The 22,099-nt window shown below is 36.6% G+C and overlaps 1 protein-coding gene across 1 annotated transcript in view; it reads left to right on the forward strand.

The window, feature by feature from the left end:
• Nucleotides 1-22,099, forward strand: part of RGS7BP (regulator of G protein signaling 7 binding protein) — a 34,626-nt gene that overhangs the window by 4,450 nt on the left and 8,077 nt on the right. The window contains exon 3 of the mRNA XM_021534374.4: nt 18,146-18,276. Coding sequence (XP_021390049.1) covers nt 18,146-18,276 — 131 coding nt within the window. The remainder of the gene's footprint in view (nt 1-18,145; nt 18,277-22,099) is intronic.

Here is a 22,099-nt window from a genome sequence, read left to right on the forward strand (position 1 = left end):
TTGTGCAGTTGCTGCGAGACTGACATTTGGCTAATCTAAAACTGTTTTAAATAACTCTGATAATACTGTGATATCCATAACAACTGGTAGGTGTTAGAAACTCTCTGGAAATTGTTTGGTTTGACACACATTTTACAAGATATGCGTCACATCCCCACCCTTCTGTAGCTGAGGAAAGCCATGTGAGACAAACTTTTCTGGTGTATTTGTGAGGAAAGGTGGTAAATGAAGAATTGAAAAAGCCAGAAAGAAACAGAAGGAGAGAACTAATAAATAGGCTCAGAGATTTAGTCTTTGTTTCAGCAAAAAGACTGATGTAATGTATATGAAATAAGATCTGGCATAGGAATCTAGTTGGAGAGGAAGGAAAAGTATGAGGAAGAAAAATGCTTAGGGACAGGAATGCATTAAATCATCCTTAGTATTGAATAGTCAGGAGGGTAGTGTGCTTCTCATAAACTACTGTTATTCAGCATATGGGATGAAGACTTAATTAGTCTACTGCTTTAGTTCGAAATGCACAACACTGCAGTTGGTAACACAACAAGTTCTATCTTCCAAAACTTATTAAAGAAAATGTGTTGCTTTTTCACGTAGAAATAATAATAGCAAGTAGCTGTTTATGTCACCAGACTGTAACATTTCACAAAGGAACAGCATTCTGTTAATTAAGGCCATTGGTAATCTTCAGTTACTCTCTAAGAGATCTACCTGAGGTGTTGCATGGCTCTTTTACTTTTGAGAAGCTGGTGTCTAAGAGAATACTAAGTTTGTTTATCTTGTTTGTGCGGTATTTTCCTTGGAAAATTAGCAGACACCTTAATGTTGTGCTGTTCCTTTTTGAATATATTGAGATTTCACAGAATTATGGAATTGTTAAGGTTTGAAGGACCTCTGGCATCATCTGAAGATCACCTAGTCCAACTCCTGTTGGTACTAGTGCATTTGAGATGCTTAAATACACACCTGACTTGGACAATTAGAAGAGGCACCTATTTCCTTTTCTAATTCACTTGTCCTATAAGACTAAGCAAGGTAACAAAGAGGAAAGATGCAGAGACTTGGAAAGAAAGAAACAAAAGCAAATCCTCTAGTGCTGGGGAAGGGAGCTCTGGGATGAAGTCTGGAAATTATGGGAAGGGAAGGAAATGCTGAAGTGGAGATAATGCATTAGGAACTGAGCAGGATAGAAGTCATGAGGACAAAAAAATACATTTTTTATATTAGGCAAACATCAGAGTAGGACAGTGATGCAATGTGAACAAGAGAAAACTGCAAGTGTACCTGTAGAAAAAAGATACACTGATATGCCAAAAAAAGCAGATTCAGCTATAGAAGCAGAGGAAGGGAAAGTCACACTTATGTTTTAAAACCTGAGAGAAAGAAAGACAAGGGAGATAATGAAAAAAAGATGAAGTAGCAAGGAAACATAAAATGCTATAAAGTCCACACTGGAGTAGACCATATCACCCCATCCCGCTCAAACCTGACGACTGCTGGTAGCAGAGATTTCGTTAAAAAATAAGCAAAGATACAAAAAATAAATTGTGCATAGAACAACTTCTCTCAGCTGCTATCCAGCACTCAGTAAGCAAAGACTGAATCTGAAAGATTTGTATCTGACAAATGTGATTTCTCTGTGACAAATTATTATTATCAAAAAAAACTGAGATTGAATGAAGACATCTTTACACTGAGATGTGTTTAAAATCCCATTTACTAAAAAAAATATTACTGAAAAAGTAAACTTCAAATTAAGTCTTCAACTTAATAGGGCCTCATAGATATTACATCCTCTTCTTTACTTGCTCTGATATCTTTTTCTTATAGAAGTAGTGAGATGTTAGCAGAGGGAAATAAAGATTAGAAATAAAAATAATCTAAATTGAAATACCTAATTCTAAGAAATGTTCCTTTAGGAATGCAAATCAACATAAACCCTCCTTTCAGTGTTGGTTTTCTCAGGACTTCAGGTCAATTCCTGCTCTTACATTAAAAGTTGGTAGTGATTTTTAATGAGCTGTCTTCTGAAGAAGGTGAGTAAGGTTTAGTCCTTTAATCACATTTTCTGCTGTAGAATGCAGCAGAAATTAAAAATCTTGTAAGTATTTACATTGTGCATTGTTATAGTATTAGCTGTCATGGTCAAAACTGGAGAAATTACAGCAACAAGAAAATGAGTCAGCATGATGTTTTCCAAAGAAAAGAAAGGAAAAAGTATTTGTAACAGTAAGAAGATGGGTGAGGGGGAAAGATGTAGATCTCTGTTATGGAAGGGAGTCTGCTTTATGGAAGATAAAGTGGTGGTGATCTGTTAGAGTTCATCAAACGGGGTTTCATCAGCTGGTTTTATAAGTGCAGTCCACTGAGTCTGGGATGTCAACAGAAAGATAACTCAGAACTGTATTTTAAGATACAGGTCTGCACAACTGTGCACACACTTTTGTAAATGTCCTTACATATTCTCAAGCACTTGATATGCTTACATAATGTGTGCACTTGGCACACTGAGACCAGAACTGGCAGTATCTCTGTGACAGTCTGATATATATGTTGGCAGTGGCTTTTTTTGCATGAAACAAAATTTGTGTGAGGAGCTCAGGGGTGCATGGCAATGTACGTCTGTGTGAACATAGCTCTGAAAGTAATTTTTCTCTGATTTTTCTGACTGGTGTTGCAAAGTCCAAAATCTAAGGAGGAATAAACCTCTACACTAGTACACACTGGGGTAGCAGCTTTGCAGAAGAGGATCTTGGGGTTCTGGTGAACATCAGGTCAAACATGAGCCAGTGCTGTGCCCTTGTGCAAAGAGGGCCAGCAGCCTCCTGTGCTTCTTTAGGAAATGTTGCCAGCAGGTCGACGGAGTTCACCATTCCTTTCTGCTCAGGAATGAGGGCTGTTTGATGCCATATCTGGAATACTGGGTCCAGCAATGGGCTCCCTAGTAGCAAGGAGGAAGGGACATCTAAAGCAGGTCTAATCAACTACCTTAAAGATGGTTAGGCAGCATCCCACATACAAGGCAAGGCTGCTAGACCTAGATTGTTTAGCTTGGAGAAGAAAAGACTGGGAGGGGGATATTATCCATATGCATAAAAACTACCCAATGGACTAGTGTAAAGATACAGTCAGACTATTCTCAGTGATATACAGTGATAGGACAGCAGGTAAATTAAATACAAATAAAAATTGATTTTAAAACATTTAAACTTTTTTTAGTGTGAGGCAGGTAGAATATTAGAACAGGTGCACTGTGAGGTTCTGGAGTCCCTGTCTTTGGAGATCCTGAGAATTCTATTGGTCATGGCCTTCCATGGCCCTCCCTCTGTAGCTAACACTACTTTGAGCAGGAGGCTTGGACCAAATTAGTTCTAGGTGTCCCTTCCAGCCTGTGACAAAGTCACCATAGATCTCCTTGGGAAAATTTAAAAAAAAAGTTTCCTTATTTGACACCCATGTGCATCTGTTACTTTTATAGTTGTTAATTTTAAGTTTCCCTATGTTCCTGGAAGGTTGAGAAAGTCAGCTAGACATCACATCCTGATTGCAATAATTTGCAGAGAAAGACTATCACAGTCTTGCTTTAAGCTTTTAATTTTATGTAATTTCTATTTTTGTTTTCCTTTGCAGTCTACAGTAGGAATTTCATGTTTTCAATAAGCACCAAGTGGTAATTTCTCAGAGCTAATTAGATTGTTTCCTAAGGTTGTTTTAAAACATTCTACTGATACCTAATTGTGGCAATTTTTTTACTGAACCGTCTGAATTTCCTCTGAATTACAGCCCTACAAAATCACCTGCTTTCTAAAGCACACAAACAAAAAAGACTGCCTCAAAATATTTTACAAACAAAGTGAAAAGATGACTACAGAGCTATAAGTTAATGAAAGCTGTGTTAAGATAGGCCTAACAGAAATCCTTTTAACTGTTTAACTGCATATGTTAAATAAAGCTCTGCTGGCAGTCAGTATTAGCTGAGCAGAAACCAAGCACAGCAACACTTAGCTCAACAGGGAAGAATTTTTATAATCATGATTCAGAACCAACTTTATGCCAGCAGTTGGAGCAACAAACCAGAGGTCTGCCCCAGCTAGATACCAATCGAGCAGCATTTATGGAGCTCTCTGTCCTTCCTAGGCATCTTTGCAGTCACTGTCATGGTACTCCTCTCAGTGTATGTATCAGAGGTGGGGAGAGTGATAATGTCGATCATGGGGCTCTGAATCACAGGCACTGCTGGCTGTACCCAACCTCTGTTGGAGTTGTTAGTGTTATTTCAACTGTCAGATGAAAGTTAAGAAAAAAGGTAAGTGCTTCACAGAGATTGCAGCATGATAACCAGAATATGGCCTGATTAAAGTGTAGTTAAATATCAAAAATAATGTTATGATATATAAGAAAACAAGGAAAGCAGTCAATATTCACTACAAGAATCAATACAGTTATACATTATAATACCAGTAGTTAAATGCCCTCTGAACCCAGACAAGGTTTTATGATTTCTTGCTAAAATGTTGCAGATGTCTTAAACAGTAGCAGCTTAAAGTTGTGACCTTAAAAATCCTGTCAAGTAAAAAATACTGAGATCCTCCACTTCAGAAAACTCTTGGAAATATAAAACATAATTTTGCTCTCACAGGCTATACTAAAAGCATCTCAGTAAGTTGTTTCAATGTGGCATCCTAGAGCTCACAATTCTTACAATCATTTAATAGTGGTTTACTTAGGAAATTGTCCTAATGATTTAACTATGGCTGTCTGAAATGAGTGAAGTGAGGGAGAGCTTTGTCTCCCTTCAAAGAAGAGCTTTTCAGGATTACTGAGCATTCTTATCATATAAAGTCTCATTTTCCTTCAACTTTGACATTCAGCTTCTGTAAACATTGACTGGAATTTTCTTACATGCTTAAAATTTCTTGTAGTTTTGAGCATATCAGATTCTAGAAGCAAATTATGACAGTGTTTATACACTTTGTTTGACTGGCATATATTCACTGATTTCTACATCCTGAAGTGATTGCAAATGTGGTACTGTGTATCAGAAACTACACCTGTTCCAGTGACTCAAATCCTATTTTGACTAATGGAAGTTGAGTTGATCTGCATGGGAATAGGAATGATTCAATAAACAAGCTCAGATGTGGATAGTTTTAACATACCATTTAAAGACCACCTTATCATCCACATAGTGCATGATAGTGCAGTAAGTACACCATAGCTTACTCCTTTAACAAGAGGGTAAGGTGCACATATATTGTTTTGAATGCTTGTCAAAAAATGTCTCTGATTATACAATCTACATCCATCTAAAATGATGGAAAGAGAGAGCAAAAAGATTAAAACTATTTTCTGTGGAACTAAGTTAAGGTACATTTGCTTGTTAAGAATAAAATGTTTACTCAATTTAAGTTGCAAGTTGAAAATGAAACCATTTAAGTCGGGTACCTCAAGTTCAGAAAGCAAATAATGGAAGAAAAACAAGGTTATTTTCTAAGGCTAGAATTCTCAAAATAGCTGACCTCTCTAAACCGACTTTCTCTTTGTACCTCTGTCTTTGGAGGTGCTTTAATAGGTGTTTGGGACTTGAAGATACAAGGTATAAATATCTCCCTTTATAGATCTCTCTTTCATAACTGGAGGCCAGATTTAGTAAAGGGCAAACAGACCTAAACGTGGATTTATTACTCTATTATTTTTCTATGTTCAGAACATCATTCCGAAAATTCTGGAAGTTCTACATCTGCAGTAACACAGCGTAAGTTAGTTTTGACAAAGTGGAAGAGCTTATAGCATCTTGCTTAATGATAAACCTCACCAGCAGTCAGAAGGACAACATTCTTGCTTGTCCAAACTCTGACAAGATTGTTCCCAGAGGTGCTGGCAGAGCATCCTCAGAGCCTGGCAGACACTGACAACTTTGGGCTTTTCACAAAACACAGTGGCCCCTGCCACTTTTTTTAGCCAAAGCTGAAGGTGAGTCAAACTTAGTTTCTAGACCACTAGCACCTGAGTCCCAGAAAGGGGATGGAAGTGACAAAAGGGGAAAATGAGTGCTAGAATTAGAACAGACGTTGTCTTTGTCAGTCAGATTTGCCCCTTTCTTCCATCTGACACTCAATTAACACATTCATAGCCCCTTCCAGGGCAGTGCTGCCACTGCTGAGACACTCAGGCCTGCTGGGTAAGCCAGACAGGTAAGCTGTTCACTTGCATGAAGGGTCTCTCTAATAGCAAGGAATCTGTGTCCCAGCTCAGCAGCCAGGGATGTTGCCTGTGCCTGAGGATCACTACCAATAGCAGTATTCTCCCTGCGAAACATAAAGCAGCATAGGTTTTCCTCTGTGACGTGACCTGAAGCTGTGAGGTACTTATGGAGAATTAGGGGGCACATTGCTATCATCTAACCCAGTAGAAAGAGTATTTTGCATGAGGAAGCAAAACAATATTGAGGTCTGCTTTTGGGCTTCAAGCAGTACCTTTGCAGGTAAACACTGAAAACTGTTAGGGAACTTCTTTTGTGATATTCTAATCCTTGCTCACATGTTTTTTCCCTATGTTTTAAGTAGATAAAACACACAAAGACACAGGGAAGCAGAGATTGAGAACTTGGATAAAGGCTGACTGTTTCTCAGTAGTTTATACCTTCAATTTGGCAAACTGTAAATTCACCTACATAATACCTTAGTCTAGGATCAGAGTATCGTGCAGGTTTAATGTTGTTTAGTTTCCATTTTAACATGCCTTCTGCATTTATTGCTCCCATTGTGGGTTCCTGGAAAGAAATACCAAAAACTAAGATACAACTGTAATTCAAGTCCTTCAATGGACTGTTCTCTGCTGTGCACAAGCAGCATTCTACTACAGTTAGATTTTAGAAGGGTTGTTTCTCATGCTCTTACTCATTAATAATGGTGCATTCCAGTTATAGGTAAGACTATCTGTAGAAATGATTGAAATAACCAACCTGTTCCACATTCCTATTCTGAGGTATACAAACCTTTAAAGGAGAAATTTAAGTGAAGGATAACAGCATACCTTACCAAAGAGATTTGAGGACTGAATTACATTGGCAGGGTCTCTTTAGAAATACTGCAGAATCAGAGCTGACCATTTTGCAGAAAATTTGGTTTCTCTGCCAGCAGTCTGCAACTTTGTGCCCTTCTCTTGCCCCATTTTGTCCTTTCAGAAGATCTGCTCTCATTGTTGAACGTGAAAAGCTTTTCACACTTTTACTTTGCAAGTGATTTTCTCAGGGAGTAATCAGCCAGCAGATCCAGCAGTTAGGTACATCTTTAGAAACAGGAACTGTGGGGATTTTGAGAAGCCCACAGAACTTGAGTGTCGACTCTGTTTTGACAGTTGCTGTTACCTTTGCTTCACTCCAGATTTTCTCATGCCCTTTTCTCCTTTGTCATCCCCTTTTTTCAGTGTTTTTGTTTCTTGCTTTTTTTCCTCATAACCTGTCTCTAAATAGTAATGATATTAACATCTGATTTGCTACTGTCACATTAACTATTTGGGAACTCCTCACGGCAGTCTTGAATGTCCATATAACAAGTCCCCTGGAATCCACTGATATTTAGATCTGTGGCATTACTGTAGTAAACAAGGCTAACAAAAATAATAAATTTTTCAAACTCCTGTGTTTTGGGAAGAGTCTGGAAAATCTAATTTAACTTTTGACTAATGTTTCAGATGAATCACTTACTAAATAAGTGTACCAGTACTTACTATCTCTGGAAAATACTTAGTAATTTTACAACATATTTGAATCTTTCAAGGAAAAGTATTGTTTTCAAATAGTCTGTTTAATTATTGCTATAGTGCTTTCTAAATAACGCATGTAGATATTACATTTTTATCATTGTTTTAATAATTAATTTCTTTTGAAATTGATTTTTAAATGTCGATTTGCTGGAATTCTAAGCCCTAGCATGTAACAACACATAGTGACTCCTGTTGCTATGTCTTAGCGCGTCATGTCACAAGTAGAATCAATTAATAAGATCTTCTTGAGCAAAAACCAGAGTATTACTAATTTATGTTAGTAAGTAGTGCCTCACAAGGGTATGTAGAGATAAATTTTAGAAGGTATTTGAAGATAGAAGTGTAGCTGATAATGAGCCTTTCAAGTTATGCTAATTTCTATGCCCACAAAAATTAGGAGTACCAGAGAAGCCTGCATGGTTCGAAATTAATGTTAGACCAATCAAAAAAAAATTTTATTGCAGTATTTCTGAAAAAAATAATATACACTTCATACCTATCTTGACAGATGTAAATAAAAGTTGCATTTGTGCTAATCTGTAACCAAGATGGCCAAGAAGAGTGCCTTTGTTGTCCCCATTAGGCCCACTGCATTGAGACCTGTTTCAATTGCGTATTTGAGTATTTCTCCTCTGTAGGTTTCTAACAAAACACAGCTAAAGCTAAGAATTTAGTGATGAGTTTTTAGTGCTTCTTTCTTGATCATTTTCCTACATACTGTTCAAATAAGAAATCCCACAAGGCTGCAATTTTGGGTGATAGACACTTTGCATTTGTTCTGTTTAGCTTGGCTTAATATTGTTCTCAGAAACTACTTCTGATTCTCACTGAATCTTATAAAGCCAGACTAGGTTGCCAGTATGTTCATATATCTTAAGAGAAGTGAAAACATGAGATAATCAAGTTATGCATTAGAAGGGCTTCAGCATGAGCTCTTAGAATTATATACATACTGGGATTTTGCTTCTGATTTCTTTCCTCTTTTTTTTTAAGTCTTGGACTGAGAATTGCTGGTTAACGGAAATGCTCTTACTAATGTTCAGTATTTTTCAACGTTCTGGAACACTGGAACCATTTTGATTCTGTGCCCTTCACTCAAATCAGCCAATGGCATTGCCAATTTAATTGTGCAGGGCCATGCAATTAAGAGCATGTTTTTCTCACAACCCATGTTTGGTCATGCTCTTTCAAGTGCTGCACTTCTGTATAGTCAATTAAGAAAAAACTTTACACTTACTGTGAGCTGCATGGTACATGGAGGCTTGCTCTAGTAACAGTACCAAACAGCAGCTACTCTTAACAGCATCATCAGTACCTTGCAAGATCAGTCTCCAGCCGTGAGAGATACCAGTTCTGTCCATCTTCCACTGGAAAAATTCCAAAATTCCAACCAGTTTCAACAAGGTGTACAAAATTTGTAGTTTTTCTAATTGTTTTATCACTCTGTTTCTGAACAATTAATTAAATATTTGAAGCCATTATCTCGGCATTAAGATCTCAACACAACATTAAGTGAATCATTCCTTAATTCAGAATCCTTCCAGTATTACCAGTTAAATGCTGTTTAAATTCATGTTTTAAAATTAAAATATACTGAAGCGTTGGCTGTTTTTTGGCAGAATTTTCTCCTTGATGGGAATATTTATAGATCTACATTTACATTTTCCACATAATTTTTATCTATTGGAGAAATAATACACTGAATTATTTGTATATTAACATAGGAGGTCTTCTCTTCTCTTATATTCCCTTTTTTATCTTGCTGTTCTTATCTTTCATAAGAATACTTTCGTCATGAACATTTCCTGGCAGCAGATCTGGTGTAAGAATTCAAATACTGGCATATTAAATTCTGTGCTCGCTCAAAGTTGTTGAAGAAAATGCTTTACCATTTCAGAAGAAAACAAGTTTGCATTTATTGTCTGAGCAAAGAGGAGCTGACACTTCGTATCTCTGTCTGTCACAGCAAGACAGATCATTGCAAATGTACTGTTGGTAACCTTGGCAGCATGGCAAATGGTTGAGTGGCAAAATATTTAGAAGTGCCATGTTTATACAGCAGCTTCCAATTATTTTCAGCAGTTCTAGAGCTGTTACTGTGGTGAAACAGCACTATCCACCCATATGCATTTACAAGCCCTCAAAAAAAAAAAAAAAAAAAAAACCACAAAAAACCAACACCAACAAAGCAGCGTTTGGTGCTTGGGAATATTATAACAGCTACAACCACACTATGTAAGACTGAGCACAGGGTGAGGCTGTGTGCTGAAGAAACAATCTCTTCATGCAGAGTGAAGAGCTCCAGTGCAGCAAAGTTGTGCACATTCCAAAGTCTGGGCATATAATTTAGCTGCAGACCTACCCAAAGCAGTGTGTGTACAGCCTTTTGCAATTCATTTGCATAATTCAAGACTCAGAAACAAGTAGCATGTCTGTGCAGCTGCTAATATACAAGACTGAATGCCTAAGGAAGACTTCATGGAGAAATCCTTGTTTCCCAAGCAGCAAAAAGGGCTTTTCAAAGAGGGGGAAAAATGCCAGTTCACAAAGTCAAGTGAAGATCAAAGCAGGATTAAAAATCTGAAGTGAAAAAATTGCAAATCTTTTTGCTAGAATACTGCTTCCTGAACACATTTTATCAACAGATGGTTTTAAAAATTTCTTTCTCCATATATGAATTTAAATTCAGGAAGCTAATCTATTTCTTTTTTCCTTCTCTTTCCTTCTTTTTTTTTTTTCCTTTTTTTTTGACACATTCAAGTTTTCTCAGTCTCTCAGCTGTGATTTCTAACTACTCTTATAGATTTGATTGTGAAGTATCTGGTGGAGCTGTGTGAGATTCTTCTACTGATTCTATAACACAATTTCTTTTTCACTTGGAATATTTCTATATGGAGGTATTTCAACATTCTTTTTCTTAAAAAAAAAAAATACTCTGAGGTATAAGTGTGACATATTCAAGGCACTCCTAGACGCATTTAATACATAAAAAATCCCTAACACTACCTTATTCTGAACAACCTAGTAATATCTACTGGATGCAGTGTTTTCTTTCTAGTTTAGAATTGTAGCAGTCACAGTATTGATCTATCTGACCAACAGACCAAAAGTAATTGTTAATGTGTTATAGCTCTTAACCAAATCACAGTGAAACTTAAAGAACATCTTTCCTTCAGTTTGAAGAGTTAAATAGGTAGTTTGTAATATTTTTGAGAAAAAGCAAATACATTGTTCCTTGCCTTGTCTCATTTTAACATACTTTACAACCACTCTGGTTTTCTCATTTTGAAATATGGAAAACTAGAAATCTGAGTTACAAATGGATAGGAGGTATCCAGATCGCTTTAATGCTTTATGGAACGTTTTTTGGAAAAAATATATTGAAATTTATATTCAAAGAAGGTACTTATGACAGAAATAAAATGGAAAGAGGAAGTGTCACAAATCTGAGGAATCATCTGGTTTAGTGTCCTGTGAATGGTCAACAGCAGATGGCATCACTTGCCTGCAGCAGAATTCCTTCTAAATCCAGTATGTTTCCAGGTTATTGTGACCTAGATCCTACAGCATCAAATATATGAAGCATCTAATTTTCCTTCAAACTCTCTGGAAAGTTTGACCCTATTTGTCCACACAAATCAGAGCCAATTTCATAAATGACCTCACATCAGATACTAGTTTTTATAAAATTTCTATACAACTGTTAATCAAAGGAACTGGATGGGAGTTTAGGTATGAGTCCATTTGTATTTTGCAGACTTTTGAAAGGCAGAGTTTATAAATCATTCATTAACAAATTGTGAGTGATTAACAGACATTTTAAATAACACAGAAGCTTAACTGAAGTCAAAGGGCAAATCCATGGGCAGCATGACTATCAGCTGCCTGCAGGGAATTTAAAAGAGTTGGGCTTGAGCTTGTTGGAAGGCACAAACCTATCTGTGCTTTCTCTACATTTTTATCAAATTAATTTGAGAACAACTTGTTGATGCTGACAAGGCTGTGTTCTGAATAGGAATTTCTTTGATAAGCATACGAGTTACTGCATATACAGCTAATGTCACTGTCTCCTTCTTGGTTAGCATAGATCTTTTCTGGAAGGTCTGTGTAATGGTTTCAATTTATCTGTTCTTTGGTATCATATCATTTGAGGCTGTGAGATTTTTTTTGTTCAGCTGAGGCTAAAGCTAACAAGTCTGACTTGAGAGCTCACCCAAAGTTTTCTTTCATCTAACTGGACACCACCTTCTCAACAAGTAATAACCTGCAGAGAAAAAGGCCCTATTCAGCTCATATTTGACTAGTGCAGAAGTCTTCTGGATTTCTCTAAAGTATAAGCAAGGGTCAAACAACTAAAGAATGGAACAATGAGGTTAGGGTGTGGTGGTCAAGCCCTCTATTTCGTTATTTTGGGTTTTTGTTTGGTTGGTTGGTTGGGTTTTTATTTGTTTGGTTTTTTAATTTTATGAGAACTAAAAAATGTAATTGAATGCAATTTCATTTGGAATTATGAGTACTTTAAAATATCCTGCTGGGGATTTTAAGCTTAACTTATTTTGAGACAACAGCCAAACTCACACCCAATTGCTTGCTCACTCACTCCTCAGCAGAATATAAGAAGACAGGAAGAGCAGGAATGAGAAAGATTAAGTGGAAATAAAGATAGGGACAATGACTGTCTGTAGAGCAGGAAAGACTTGGGAAATATTACCCTGATTTATCGCAAATTAAAATAAAAATAATTACTAATTCAAGTAACAGGAAGAGAAAAGAAACATCAAGCTAGCACCTTTTCTGCTTGGCTTCCACGCTAAACTTCACTCCAGACTCCTCTACCCACCCCCACCCTCCTGAGCAGTGTAGGTGGGATGGGAATATGGGGTTATAGTCCATAACCAATCTGCTTTGTTTCTCCTTCCTCCTCACAAGTCTCAGCTGTAGTGTGGGCTTCTCCACAAGCAGCAATCCTGTCAGGAAAATCTGCTCTAGCATATAGGTTCTCCACAGGTGGCAGTTCCTTCAGGAACATCCATCTGCTCTTGTGTGCTCTGTGGGCTGCAGGGAAGATCTGTTCTGCCATAGAGAGCCTCTTCCTTTCTCTTACCCTCATCTTCCCTCTTTGTTTCTTACTCCTTTTTTTCCCCTCACTCCTTCTCCCTGTGGCTATTTTTGCCCCTTTTAAAAATAAGTGTTTTGTTCAGCAGATAGGTTCAGCTGTGTCCTACCAAGGATCCCTTGCAGAACTGCAGGAACTGGCTGTGTCCAGCACAGGGAAGACCCTCACCTCATCCCACAAAGGGTACCCTGTTCTAGCCATCACTACCAAAACATTACAACTGCATCCTACATACTTAGTATTACCTAGAGTGGAGTTTTACATGAAATCTCTTGTTTCAGTTCTGTTTTACTTGTGTACTGAGTGATTTATGATTGGTTTTGTCCTCTAGTGGAATAGTTTCGATAGTGCTCTAGTAATTTACCTATTGCCCATGCTTGAGTTAGTTCAGCCATTGAAACTGAATTCTGAGGGAAGAAGTCTAGAAAATTCTGGTGTGTGATTCCAATAGTTTCAAACCCTATTTTTTTTTCCTTTTCTTTTTCTTTCCTTTTTTTTTTTTTTTTAAATAATATTATAGTTGTATCTAAATTGTTCTAGTATGGAAATACCTAAAATGTTATCAGCCTGGGCATTAGCAATGTCTACAGTATGAGTCACTGCATTGTGGTTTTATTCTGCTGGTTGTATCTTTTACTCAGATTGACTCCATCAAGCTTATCAGAGTTACAGGAGATTTACACTGTTCTAACAAAACTAAAGATATGATCACATGTCTTCTCTTACTGTGAACGCTGTTGTAACTGCTTCAAAACAACAAACAACAATCTGATTTAATAAGAACAGCACTGCAGTAATTTATGGGTCTGTTGGGGAGAAAAAGCCCTCCTTTTTTCCTGGCTAGACTGGGTGGGGAATAGCAATTGTATCACAGTATTGCACAAGTAGAGAACAACAAACCAACACATGGCACTGAAGCTGATAGCAGTTTGTGTACATTTTTAAAAAAATAACCCCCAGCAAATGGAAGGAACACAAATAAGAATATTTTATCATGTATGGTTACATGATAAAGAAATAAGCAATCTGTTTAAGATACAAAAGCAGCAGCAGGTTTAGTAGGCTGTTGAACTGAGCTGTAATCAGAGGTGCTTCTGGTACTTTGGTATGTAGAGGGATTAAGTTTATCTCCTCTTCAGTATTTGTCACACTTCATATCCGAACAGAAGCACCATGTGTCTGAGGTAAGTTTTAATTTTCATCTTTTTCATCCTACTGCTTTATATTTCTTAACTACGGCGTTTCAGACACTAACTTAAAATACAATCTAGTAGGTAATATTTGTGGACAGTAATTTTTCACAGCTCATCAAACCAACTTAAATTATATTTCAAAGGAAGTACATATATGGAGCATAAGACAGAATTCGATGACTTAATTTTTGCTTCTGGCTGGACAAATGTTTATTTTCCTTTGACTTTGAAGACTAACAAACTTCATTATATGTCTAGATAGTTCTTTTGGCATATAGTATTCTAGAATTACTAATACTTTTATTTGGATTTAAGCATAGAATTTGTCAAAACAGTGCTTTTACAAAAAGGCTTATCAAACCCTTCATATAGCTTAGCTACTCTTTTTTTTGCTAGAGATAGTACATCTATTTTTTAATGTTGTTGATACTAAAAGTAAATGCTGTTCTGTTGTAAATGTATGACTAACATTTTTAAGTTAAACTGAGAGTTAGACCATAATAATTTTTCAGTTTTTAGTCTTATTTTTTCTTAATTTCACTTAAATTTAACTAATTTCAATGCAACTGTGAATGTTGGGCACCTGTGGGAATTCAGGAAAATCTCAAGGTGCTTCTCAATTGTAACCAACATTCTGGCAGTACAGTAAAATAATCTGTCAACTATTTTAGAGGGGAAATATTTTTTAAATGAATTTTTACTCTTTTCCTTTGCATTTAAGGAGGAGCATTTTAATTTTTTTTTTATTTTATTTTAAAATAATTACCAAAATAGCTGCATTTATCTCTTAATGACACTGGGTATTATATGGTTGGTGTAAGAGCTCCCTCTATAGGTTTTATTTTAAATCTCAGTTTAGGGAAATAAGGGAAGGAAATTCTCACTTCTTGGCAGTGCTTTATAAACATATTCAGTTCATCAGCATTACATGATTTTTTTTAAACAGTAGGATTTTGTGGAAAGAAAACCATCTATTTTACCAATGGTTAAAGCAAGAGGACATAATAGATTTATTACAGGTTTTCTAGACTTACTTTTGTCTTTACAAAAAATTATACAATTAATAGAAGCCTGATAAACTGCAAAACTTAAGCTGCTGTTTTATGTTCACTTTTGTAAGTGAAATGTATACGTTTGTATATGTTTTATACCATCAACGAGTTGCTGGCCTGTGTCTCATGGGCCGGTGCTCAGTGCTGCATTAGCTCTCATATATCCAGGTGCATATAAACTATTAAATAGCTCTGTTGCAAACACAATGTAGCACAGCATTGTATAAGATTGTGTTATATGAGGCTTCTCTTGAATAACTTCAGTGGTCTTCATAAAAAAATGAGCTAGACTAACTGAACAGCTGACTTGGGGGATAATATTAGAAGTTTGCATGAACTTTCATTTGTATATAATTATTAATTTGGTATATAACTATTAAGTAATAGTTAATAATAGTTAATAATTAATGTATTGTACCCAGCATTCTGAAATTTATATCTGTACTAGCCTCGATTCAGCACTTCTCATGGCATGGCATTGTAAACACAGAAATAGAAAAATTGATAATACTTTAAAAGGAAATGTTAAGCCCTGTGCACAGAATGAAAGGATTATAAAATAAATCTTTGTAGGCATTCATATCAGAGTGTTTGGCTTTCAGAGATGAAAATGAGGCCTATATACATGCATAGAAGCAAATTGTTTGGTCGCAAACCAGTGGAATTGTTGTGGTTATTACTACAACTAAACAGTAATTAAAATAGTTTGAGACAATTAGTGAGGGTACTGGGCTGGAAATTATTCTCATTGTATAAACTCTGTATAATATTTTCCTTTAGTATTGCTGCTGTTACTCTGGATTTGCAAGTGAGAGAAGAATTTTGCCTGTAGTCCAGTTAGAAATGTTTTATATTCTTGAGAAAACAATGGGTCAGAACATGCATATATTGTTGATGTTTCTAGCTCTTACTCTCATGCTGTTCATAAATATAGTTTGCAAAAAAAACCACACTAGATTTATGACAGTGTGGTAAATCTGAATTGGCTCATGAGTCGAGCATCTTATTTATAATTGCCACCTTCTTCACAATTAAAAATTCTGTCACTAAGAGCAAAAATGTTTTAAAGAAAAGTTTTCACCATTTTTGCTTTATTGGAATTTAATAGCTGTATAAGGAAAACACTGTTTCCTTATACCTGTGTGCAGACCCTGAAATCTTTTTGTCAGTGACAGCTGGAAAGGAACATTGTAAATTATAAATAAATATTTCAATGTTCCTGTAGTAGCCATGACTTCTGAGAGGGTCTGAGGAATTCTAACTATATGAAATAGTGCAGAGAAAAATAGAACAGCCATATTTATGTTTTATCTAAGTCAGGTACAAGGAAATTACTTTCTCACTATGTAGTGTCTTTCTCTTAGGGATAGACTTGTGGTTAAATAATGCTAGTTTTCAGAAGAGCTAGACAGATTCAGTTTGTCTCACATGAGAAAGGGGAGTAAAACTATCTCCCAATCAAAAGAACTCTCATCACTGAGCAGAAAAGGGTTATTACCATCTCTGGTGGCTTAAATTTTTTGGAAGTTCTGCTTGACACAAGAACATGTATGAGCAAATCCCCTTCAGTTGGAATAGACAAGTCAATGGCTTCAGGGCAGAAGAAATCTTGGTCACAGAGAAGTGTTCAGGCATCTAGGAAACTTAAGCAGAAAGTGAACAGGCTTGTGTGTCTGTTGGTGGGGCTTCAGGACTTAGCAGTAAGTTTGAAGACCTACATTTTGGATGTACATCCTAAATATGGAAAGTAACTTGAACTCTGAGTAGTTTGTGCTCATTGAGAAAAGGACTGCAACAAGAAGTGATGCACACATTGTGGGAGGGGAAGCAGAATTCAAAAAGAACACTTTTTGTTCTGTACTATAGCTTTATTCTGTATTTATGGTAAGATGCAGAAAGTATTGTGCATGATAATTTTTCAACAAATCAAGACTTCAGAAGTAGAAAAGAAGATGTGGCTTGGGAGAAATAAAAATACTACAGTCTAGCCAAAAGAAATAAAGCTCCTAGGATGGGCAGGTTTATTACCATGTGTTTGGTGTAGCTCCTGTCATAACAGACTACAGCAATGGTAATTTATGCTCCAGTAATTTCCTGCCTCTTTGATGATACCTACTTTGTAATGGATAGGTAGGTGGAACCAATCATTCTTTGTCTCTTCCAATTCCAGCATAATTTCTCTTCAATCTTTAGTGTGTTTTTGGTCATTTTTTTCTTTTTTAGCCTAATTTTGTTCTTGTTTAATCACATTTGTGATTGTAGTGCTTTCCACTTCTGTGATTCCAGCCTACAAAAGTGATACTTAATGTCTGATTTTACAACTAGACATGAGAATTGGTTCCTAAGTCTGGGTAAATTATTTTCTTGATAATAATTCCTAAGCAATTAAATGGAGGTGTAGGATTTAAATTTTTGTTTTTGAGATTGTTAATACTTTCCTGGAAAAAGTCTTGTGCATCCCATTCTCCTCACTGCAGTATCATATCACTACTAATTTAAATATGGGGGAAGACAAGTTTGGACAGAATATATAGAATGAGTAGGCTAAAACTAACTTGTTTCTGATGAGAGCATCTTCAAAGTAGTTGATTGTGTTTGATACAGGATTTGTAATCTGAACGGGGACTGTTAAAGTGGCCCAGTAATCTCCTGCATCTGTGTCAAAACCAAGGGTAACTGAAACTGGATGGCAAAAGAAGGCTTCAGTCTCAGAGAAAATACTTATCCAAAGTATTTAAAGAGAAGCTATCTCAGTCACTTATTTGCCCATTTCCCGAAAACATGCAGAGGAGATAATAAGGACATGCAGTTTTACCAAAGATAGCCCAACCAAGTTCAGCGATGTTAAGCCTAGAGTTTTATAGATCTAATAATTGTTTCTAAATACTGTTAGGTAGAAAAAGCATAATAGTTTGTGAAGCAGACTCTGATGTGGTTGCCACAGTAAGGAAGTGGATTTTATGACCCTCACATTCTTCTAGTCTCATTCCTAACTGAATTTTTCTCTTTTATTTCAGCCCAGAAGATGGTGAAATCCATCCTGAAATCTGTAGACTATATATTCAGTTGCAATGTTGCTTAGAAATGTACACAACAGAAATGCTAAAGTCCATATGTCTGCTAGGATCACTGCAGTTTCATCGGAAAGGTACTGAATTGCACAAATATGCAGATACTTGTTTTAGAAAAAGAACAATCTTTTGGGGCACGTCTGGGGATTCATGAAAGACAAAACACTGTCCTGGTTTTGGCTGGGGTTGAGTTAATTTTCTTCATAGTAGTCATCACGGAGTGATGTTTTTTGGATTTGCACTGGAAGCAGTATTGATAATACAAGGATGTTTTAGTCATTGCTTAACTCACACAAGGTCAAGATTGTTTCTGCTCCTCACCCCACCCCACCAGCAAGGATGCTGAGGGGGTCCAATGAGTTGTGAGAGGACAGCTGACTTCAGCTGACCCAAGAGATATATCCCAGAACATACAGCATCATGCTCAGCATATAAAGAGGGGGAAGATGGAGGAATGTGAGGATTTCAAAATGATGGCATTTGTCTTTCCAAGTCATGAGGTAGCTTTGTTTTCCTGGGGATGGCTGAACATCTGTCTACCCATTGGGAGTGGTGAATAAATTCCTTCTGTTGCTTTGTTTGCATGCATGTTTTTTGCTTTATTTATTAAAGTGTCTGTACCTCAACCCAGGAGTTTTCTCACTTTCACCCTTTGAGTAGTCTCCCTCATACCACCAGGGGCAAGCAAATCATCAGCTCTGTGGGGCTTCATTGATGTCCGAGGTTAAATCACAACAAGCACCAAACTGTAAAACAAATTTTATATATATATATATATATATATCTATCTGTAGATAGGTTTTCATTTACTAAAAAGGAGCTCTATTTCTGTTTTTCATCATTCTTACAGAAGTGTGTCTTATCAGGTATGTATCACTAATGTCCTCACCGCTTAAAATTCTGATTCTTTTTTTAAAAAGGGTGGTTCCTTAAGTTTTAGCTGTCATTAGTCAGATGGGTGGGCAAACTTAGTAATGTTATTAGACATATGTCGGGCAAGATATGTTTTTAATAGTGTTGCCATTACTATTAGTTTTCTTATCTAACTGCTGCTTACCTCTTACTTCTGGTTATCTTTTACTGGTCCCAGTAAATTGTTCTTATCTTAACCCGTGATCTTCACCTTTTGTGCTTCCAATTCTCAACTCTACCCTACCCCAACAGAAAGAGGAGGGGGACAGTGAGTGGCCTATGGTTTGGAAGAATGTCAGTGATAGCACTAAATTCCTAAAACACTACCATAGCAAAAGGCAGATAAATACTGTTCAAAAGATACCTACCCTTATAAAAGAAAATACTAAACTTGGTACTGAAAGATGTTCTCACTTCAGTGAAAATGCAGCTCTCTAATAATTTCATACTTGATTAGGTACCTACTGAAAGGAAGATGTAGAAATGCTGATAATTTACCGAATAGTTTACTTAGTAACCTCATTGCTCAGTGATGGTACAGGCTGATTAGGGCTGTTGCAGTGCTGATTGTAACTACTCTTTCCCCAGACAGTATTTCATCAATAAAAAAATAGGTAAAGCAAGGAAAAGTTCTGTAATGAAGTGCAATAAAGATCTTATAATGAACCTGTTGCATTTCCTGTCATACTAAAAGGTTCTGTAGTGTAATTTTCATATCCACCTGTAGAATACTGCTAAAGCCAGGGATATTTTTATTATGAAAGTAAGAATGGGAGATTTATTTGTAAATGCTTAACTGTGGTTCTCAATTATATTCTCAAATCAAAAATAAGTCTACAAAATAGGAAGAGAGAGAATTAGCAGAGCCATTGTAGAACTAGATAATAGTAGCTGTCGAAATGAGTCACCTTTTTTAAGACAGATTGTACTGCATTTCCTAGCATTTGCAACAGTTGTCAAACCATTTGCTGAACTGCTGAAAGTAAATAACTTAAAGTGACCTGAGTAACTCTGAAATGTCTCCCCCTTTTGCTTCTGGATGGAATCTACATTAATAACTTAAACTAAACATCAAAAAGTTGGATAAGAGGAGTTACACCTTTGTTCCTACCTTGCAGTACTTTGATAGGCTTTAGTTTCTCAGCTTACCACAGAGAGAGTCATGGTAGTTATTCTGTCCTTACCAAATAGTGATTTTTATCCTTGCCAAATAAAGTGCTTTGGAGATAAACACAGTAACTTGGCTTCTAGTTTCTGTGACATTCTTTGGAAAAAATACATAGTAAGCAAAAACTAAATTATGACAGTAATTCAAATAATTTGAATATCCAATAGACAATAGCTTTTTTATATTAAATATTTAGTGTTGGCAACTAAAGAAGTATTGCAAGGGTATCATGCAATGTTGGAAATTCCAGTCCTATGTTAATTGTTTTTTCACCATGAAGGTAGCTGCACACTAGACAGGCACCCAAAGGGGCTGTGAAATATCCATTCTTGGATATACAGATAGCTCAAATAGTCCTGAGCAGTCTGACGCAAGTTTGCCCTACTTTCAGTGGGATGTTAACACTGGATAACTTTGCAACTTATTATTCTATGTTCTGACAGAACATACTGTTTTCAAAGGAGCATTCTGAACCCATACTATTCGTTGATTTCTTTACTTACAGAGAATGATACATTAGTGTAGGCGAAGTGCATAAATTTATCTCTAGGAAGGAAAGAGACAATAACTTCACCATTATAAAATATATTGTGATGCTGCTGTGTATAGGTGTCTAGGTTTGGAAAGACAGGTGTCTGCTAAGAAAGGCAGGAGTCTCTCCTGAAATTTAAAAATGTAGACCCCTTCTCTCCAAATTGATATAAATTTGAAATTAAATGGGATCTCAGGCAAAAATATGGAAGCAGGAATAACAGTTCTTTATTAGGGAAGAAATAAAAAGATAAAATAAACAATGCAGTGAACCAAAATAACATTGACAGAGTCAGAATACAACCTGCCACCCTGCTGGACAGGGTGTTGGTAGCAGTCCAATTGGAATTGTGGCTGCAGTCCTCCCTGGAGTGTCAGGAGGTGGTTCTGTCAGGTGTGGTTCTGTTGGAGTAGTGATCCTGTAGAAAAGGGTGCAGTCTTCCTCTGAAGAGGCAGTGGAAAAGGCAATTGTTCCTCTGGAAAATCCAGTGCAGAAAAAACTGCTGGTGGGCCAGAATCTCAAGACTACATGCAGGTAGGAATGCTTGGCTCCTCCCTCTGGGTGGAGCATCTCACATAGGATGTTATAGTTCTTATCAATCAGGCAGTGACATCCAATGGTCCATTATCAGCAGATGTCTCCCAGAAGGGGAGGAGATAAGGAAAAACTTCCTACTTAACACCAGACAGCTGCCATACAGATGGTAAAATAGAATACATCTTGCTTTTCAATCTGGGACAACAGATTTTTTATTTCTCCACTTGTTTAGTTTTTCACAGGTCTTTAATCATCTGAATGACCATATTAAAAAAAAAAAGTTTCTTGAGTAGAAGGAGTACTGCCCTTATAACCTTTGCTTAACCTGTAAGTCTGTGTGTCTAGTGTTCTTGTTGTGTATGGAAGCTCATTTCTGTGGGTAATTATTTTCCATTTGGATGTAGTATTTCACTTCTTTAGCCCTCTTACTTCCAGACAATTTGTATGTTAAGTTTTTAAACCTCCCATGAGATTTCACCAATTCATGTTCTTACTCAGGAGGCTGCAGAGATTCAAATAGAACGACATGCAGACTGTTCTCAGTCACCTGTGGCTTATAAATAATAATGTGGGTATTGGTACCTTGATCAGAATTTATCAAACAAGCTATTGAACTGGTAAAACTAAGGCAGTGGGCTGATGCTGATGTTCTTTTCCTAAGAGAAATTCAGCCAGCAGGAAGGAGATGTCTTACTAGGAAAGCTATTCCCTTAACAAAACACCACACAAAAATTTGAAGGTCTGAGCTCTA

Source organism: Lonchura striata, chromosome Z, assembly GCF_050655825.1.
Source record: "Lonchura striata isolate lonStrDom1 chromosome Z, ASM5065582v1, whole genome shotgun sequence".
Classification (NCBI taxonomy): Eukaryota; Metazoa; Chordata; class Aves; order Passeriformes; family Estrildidae; genus Lonchura; species Lonchura striata.